The sequence below is a fragment of the Babesia bigemina genome, scaffold Bbigscaff_63346, assembly GCF_000981445.1.
Source record: "Babesia bigemina genome assembly Bbig001, scaffold Bbigscaff_63346".
NCBI classification, from domain to species: domain Eukaryota; phylum Apicomplexa; class Aconoidasida; order Piroplasmida; family Babesiidae; genus Babesia; species Babesia bigemina.
The window spans coordinates 1-6,689 of NW_012237101.1; the positions used below are offsets into that span (position 1 = coordinate 1).

At 49.8% G+C, this 6,689-nt stretch overlaps 2 protein-coding genes across 2 annotated transcripts; both read left to right on the plus strand.

The window, feature by feature from the left end:
- Positions 1–848, plus strand: BBBOND_0002010 (hypothetical protein, conserved; the record flags this gene model as incomplete). Its single annotated transcript, XM_012915041.1, has 1 exon — positions 1–848. A coding segment is annotated over one exon (848 nt), but the record flags the coding sequence as incomplete, so codon positions are not given.
- Positions 849–1,753: 905 nt separating this feature from the next.
- On the plus strand, positions 1,754–4,633 carry BBBOND_0002020 (hypothetical protein, conserved; the record flags this gene model as incomplete). Its single annotated transcript, XM_012915042.1, has 1 exon — positions 1,754–4,633. One exon carries the CDS (start codon positions 1,754–1,756, stop codon positions 4,631–4,633), a length of 2,880 nt encoding a protein of 959 aa, XP_012770496.1.
- Positions 4,634–6,689: the final 2,056 nt, after the last annotated feature.

Here is a 6,689-nt window from a genome sequence, read left to right on the forward strand (position 1 = left end):
CCAGTCATGTTATAAAGGACGCTTTCGAGGCATCGATTGTCGGCAGTTCCATCGGCCTTTACAAGCAACCCAGCAGCTTCACCAAGGTGCTGAGTAATGCCTATGGCAGCCGTGAAAGTACCCATGCACGAGAAAGCCATCCCATATCTACTCGAGCTGACTTATTAAGTCTGGCTAAAAAAGAATCTTGCATCTATTCAATTAGCGACAACGTCCATTGCGCTCCGTATCTGTCGTCGGTCTGTTCAGATTTCTATCACTACCTTGCCATAAAGCACGCCGACTTATATCTGTCCTGGGCAGTCTACTTGCCGTGGACACTGTATAAGTATCTAAAAAGTTTACTCGATGCATTCTGTAATATTTCCTGTAAGGACTGGGAATGCAGCAGATGCACGCACGGCGACAAATGCAAACCGGGGAAGCATGGTGTAGGATACAGCTGTACTTGCAAAGCACTAGTACACTGTCGTGGCGTTATGAGCACATTCTACAGTTACGGATTCGCATTTGGCAACCCTCAAACACTGTTAGCCACGGATGGCAGGAGATATTGCCACAGTTTCTACAACCAGCTGAATAATGTCTTAAACTCTGTTTGTTTCAAGGACCTCCTCCAAAAGTGCGACGAATTCATTTTCACCATCAGGCAGCCGTTCATATGGCTCAACGTGGCACTGTGGTCCCTCTCCCTCTTCTACCTCATCTGCGTGATGGTTGGCAGGCTGGATGTGCTCCACATACGCTCACATCTGCGAACACCGTCGTCGCACAGGATAACGGCGCAGTCATTGTTGGCTGCAGCGCAAGTCGGAAGGCTTGCCAAGATATCGTATCTACAACCGTAATTGTAGTCACGTCTGTAATTCACTGTAACTCACGTAACTACTCACTTAGCGAATCACCTACTCACCTAACCGACGAACGTAGTCTAATGTCTCGAATTACTCTAGCGGAAACCTGTGAACTAAATAGCACCTAGATTAAGTGATGACTAAACGACAATGCAACGTGTTGACCTAACATCCAAGCTGAGTGCTAACCTAGCACCCAGGCAAAGTGCTGAGCTAGCAACCAGGCAAAGTGATAATCTAGCACCCAAACAAAGTGCTAACCTAGCACCCAGGCAAAGTGCTAACCTAGCAACCAGGCAAAGTGGTAACCTAGCATCCAGGCAAAGTGCTAAGCAGGCACCCAGGCTAAGTGGTAAGCTAGCAACCAGGCAAAGTGCTAAGCTAGAACCCAGGCAAAGTGGTAAGCTAGCACGCAGGCTAAGTGTTAAGCTAGCAACCAGGCAAAGTGCTAAGCAGGCACCCAGGCTAAGTGGTAAGCTAGCAACCAGGCAAAGTGCTAAGCTAGTACCCGGGCAAAGTGCTAAGCTGGCATCCAGGCAAAGTGCTAAGCTGACAACCAGGCAAAGTGGTAAGCTGGCGGATGAACCGTCATTTGGTGGGTGTTGTAGCACGTTGAGCTGTGCGTTGACTGTGAGAGGTGTCCGCGTTGCCCATTGAGTCAGTGTCACGTGAGGCTGGGTGATTGGTCGCTAACGTAGGCGGTCGTGAGGGCCGCGGCGGGTGAAGATTCAACTCATTACCAATATAAAGACAGTGTCAAGGCCAAGTTGCAACTTTTGAGCGATTTGATAAACAGTGAAGGTGATGTCAGCATTGAAGGTCTAAAAGACAAGCAGAAGAGTCTCAAAAAACTTCACAGCGAACTCAACAAACTGCGTAACGAACTAGCAGATAAACCAATGAAAGCCACTGAAGAATTACTCTCATTCATCAAGCACGCCCAAAAGCATTATTCAGACGACCTTAAACAATTCCTCAACAAACAGGTCGAAGAGGCAAAATCTAATCTCACCTCCCACACCCGTGAGCAGTACATCACTGCCGTAACCACGCTCCTAGAAGACTACACTAAGAAGGTGGCGAAAGATCTGGAACCCTTGCCTCAAGCCATCACCAATGATTTGGATAAAGGACACAAAAAGTTCATGAGCATGTTCGAGTCCAAATTTGTAAAAAAGTACGAGGATATTGCCAGCATTGACGTCAAGTCTACCAAGAGGGAATCTCCGTTGAGCCAGGCGGCAAAAATATTATATAGCACGTTCAGACGTTTACATTCTTATCTGAAGTCAGATGATGACTTCACGTTGGACATTTCAAAAATCAAGCCATCGAATGACGCTCTTGTGAAATTGTTCGAAGACCTCAAGACGTCAGAACACTTCAACCATACGTTTTCAGAAAATGTGGATACCGTTAAGAAGACGTTCGAAGACTTCCATCCATCTAAGTTCGGTGGACCAACAACTGTACTCTCGCAGGCTCTCAAGGAGGGAATCGGCGCTTTGGTCACCGAGCTCGACAAGGCGTACGTCTCCTCGTACTCCGGCGTGGAATATGAAGGCCCGTTGGTCACCGAAGAAACCACTGACACTAAAACCATCGAGCTGACTGCCTACGGCACCAAGCTCTCCAAGGTCTGTCTCACCATCACGCCCATCTTATACGACGCTCTAACTGAACTCAAGCATAGACTCGAATACAGCGGTTGGGATGGCCACAAAATATATCACCCAGCTGACAGCACCTCCAGCCTCCACGCTCTTTTCTTCCGCGACAACGGGTATGACGTCCATCGTCCTGAGGGCGCTGAGCATGGCGAACTGAATCATAAAACTGATTTTAATGGTAGCAGCATTCTCAAACACCTAACCAACGATACGCATAATCTGTTCAGCCAACTGTCATCTCCCGTCACCGACGTTCCTCAATCGACATCCGGGTCGGACGAGCTAGGTGTAACCTTCGCGGAGGAAAGTGGTCTCATCCGAAAACTCTATGATTTCCTGCAGACGTACTTCAGTGTATGCCACCTTGCTCGTGTTGATAAACCCCGGGCTCCATGCTCCATTTACGAAATTCTCGTCTGGTGCAACGGCCTGCAGTTCAACCCCGTGTACGAGAGGCTCAAGGCGCAAGTCAAATCTGAGTTCATGAAGGAGGACAAGCAAAGGCCGGGTACTAAAACGCTGCAGCCCTTCGAAGCGCACCCGTCACCTGTCAAATACACTGACGTCGAAAAGCAGCTCTACAATGTGTCTGCCCACTCCCACGCCGTCCTCACTGCTATACTAGGCCACGGTCACAAGGACGGAATCTACGCGTGTGAATTCTCCGACAACTCGCTCAAGTTAGATTACCCAACCAGCATGATTCAGTTACTGTGTACGTTGTTCGACCTGCTCAAGCGCCTCTACCACCAGCTGTACTTCCTGCTGCAGCAGTGTCAACTTACAACTCAGCTCAGCGGCTGGAGGGACTGCCACTACGGCAGGTACATCGGTGGGTCGGGCTGGCAGTGCAACACGAAGCAGTGCCCTAAGCAAGACTGCGACCAACGGCATGACCAAAGTGGCAACCAAACGGGTGGCCAATATCCCAACTGCGGCGTCAAGTCGCCACTGCAATCGTTCTTGGAGGACGGTTTGAAAGGCCACCTGCCGCATTCGGTTACGGCTAGGGGATCCAGTCTGTCATGTGGCACGTGTGGTAGTACACCTGGTATGCCGTGCCGAACTCCGATGGGCTTCGCTGACATCGGTGCCACCGCGTCGCATACGATGATGGGCCGCAATATATGCGAGGTGCTTTACGATTTTTGTGGCCGTCCTAACTCCCCTCTCACTAGACTGTGCGGTTACCTCAACTGCCTGCTACCCAGTGCTCCGAAAACACTAACGGACATGTTCAGCTTCTACTATCACCTCACCGATCGCTGGGGTATGCACGGTAACAAACACAAGAAAGAGGCATTTGAGGAGAAAGTTAAAGCAGCCAATTTCGGACGTAGTTATGGTGAGTTGAACGTCTACCACTTATTTACCCCTAGTCACTCAGCATTGAAGAAGGGCCACTCCGATGGTAGCCTGGGCAGTCTCGTATGCTTATCAAGGGACGCCGTAGTATGCGGTCCTTATTTGCGGCCCATCACTCACGCCATCTACGAGACGTTCTCGTCAAAACACGCCGATAAGTATTTGTCGTGGATCGTTTACCTGACGGCATCGTTCTACGATCTGCTTAAGAAATTGTATGATGAGTGCAATTCCAAATGCGGTGCCAGGGGATCGAATTGCCATGGTAAATCGTGCATCAAGGGGTGTCCTACTACATCCAAAAAAGATCCGCCACGATATCACGATCGCAATTGCAAATCCATTGTACAGTGCAATGCTACGCTGCCGACATTGGCGAAGTACGGCTTCGTTCTCGGCGATCCAGAGAGGCTGAACGGAAGCGCAGGCATTGAGAAGAAACGCACGTGCAGAGATTTCTGTAATGTATTTAAAGAGGCATTTGACAAAGACTCACATCTTGTGCAGTTTTTCAAAGCCATTGATAATTTCATGTTCACCATCAGGCAGCCCTTCATCTGGCTAAACATCGCACTCTGGTCACTATCCCTCTTCTACCTCATCTGCGTGATGGTTGGCAGACTGGATGTGCTCCACATCAAATCGCACCTACACTCACCATCATCACATCGCATAGCTGCTCAATCACTACTCGCCGCTGGACGTGTTAACAAACTGGGCAGGGTGTTTTATCTGCAGCCGTAATCGTACTCACGTGTTTACTATCTACACTCACCTAGCGTATCACCTACTCACCTATACAACTAATTGTTGTCTAATGTTTTGAATCACTCATTAATCGTTCTATGTGATTGTGTAATAGTTAACTAAAGTGCTGACCAACGTGCTGACCAATGTGTTAACCAATGCCATGACCAGAGTGCTGACCAATGTGTTAACCAATGCCATGACCAGAGTGCTGACCAATGTGCTGACCAATGTGTTGACCAAGGTGTTGACCAATGTGCTGACCGATGTGCTGACCAACGTGCTGACCAAGGTGCTGACCAAGGTGCTGACCAAGGTGCTGACCAAGTTGATGGTCACGGCAGCGATGACATGGTCACGGCAGCGATGACATGGTCACGGCAGCGATGACATGGTCACGGCAGCGATGACATGGACACAAGTGGTGATTATTATCCACTCTACATCGCCCCTTTATCCACTCTACATCGCTCCTTTACCCACTCTACATCGCCCCTTAACCCACTCCACATCGCTCCTTAACCCACTCCACATCGCTCCTTTATCCACTCTACATCGCTCCTTAACCCACTCTCCATCGCCCCTTTATCCACTCTACATCGCTCCCTTATCCACTCTACATCGCTCCCTAACCCACTCTACATCGCTCCCTAACCCACTCTACACCGCCCCTTAACCCACTCCACATCGTCCTTTCACCTCCTCTAATCGCCCCTTTATCCACTCTACATCGCCCCTTAACCCACTCCACATCGCTCCTTGACCCACTCTACATCGCCCCTTAATCCACTCCACATCGCCCCTTAACCCACTCTACATCGCTCCTTAATCCACTCTACATCGCCCCTTAACCCACTCTACATCGCCCCTTAACCCACTCCACATCGCCCCTTAACCCACTCTACATCGCTCCCTAACCCACTCTACATCGCCCCTTAACCCACTCTACATCGCTCCTTAACCCACTCTACATCGCTCCCTAACCCACTCTACATCGCTCCTTAACCCACTCTACATCGCTCCCTAACCCACCTTACATCGCCCCTTTACCCACTCTACATCGCTCCTCTATCCACTCTACATCGCTCCCTAATCCACTCCACATCGCTCCTTAACCCACTCTACATCGCCCCTTAACCCACTCTACATCGCCCCTTTATCCACTCTACATCGCTCCCTAACGCACTCTACATCGCCCCTTTCTCCACTCTACATCGCTCCTTAACCCACTCCACATCGCCCCTTATCCACTCCACATCGCCCCTTTACCCACTCTACATCGCCCCTTTATGCACTCTACATCGCTCCTTTATCCACTCCACATCGCCCCTTTATCCACTCCACATCGCCCCTTAACCCACTCTACATCGCCCCTTAATCCACTCTACATCGCCCCTTTGTCCACTCTACATAGCCCCTTTATCCACTCTACATCGCCCCTTAACCCACTCTACATCGCTCCCTTATCCACTCCACATCGCTCCCTAACCCACTCTACATCGCCCCTTAACCCACTCTACATCGCCCCTTTACCCACTCTACATCGCCCCTTTACCCACTCTACATCGCCCCTTACCCACTCTACATCGCTCCCTTATCCACTCTACATCGCTCCTCTATCCACTCTACATCGCTCCCTAACCCACTCCACATCGCTCCTCTATCCACTCCACATCGCTCCCTTATCCACTCTACATCCCTTGAATCACCTCGCCATAATACCGCTATGACCTCTATCCACCATGACAATAACTTCTGCCTTGTCACCCTTCACCTCCCTTCTTCCACCTCTTGCCACTGCCCTGACCATGTGCCGCCTAGGGAGCTTGACAAGAAATTTGACAAAATTTAAAACCCTAAAAACACCTCAAATAACAACCCTACTAACATCCTTGATAACCTCTGTTCCGGCCTCGAAACTTTCCTCGGCTTCAACTCTGATTCCAAAGGCTACACTGGCCAGGGGATTGTGTACTCTGACTTGGATAGGCTTGTGATGCAGTGATGGGATTTTTTATCAGGGCTTAACGACTCAGCAGACGAATCTTAATCC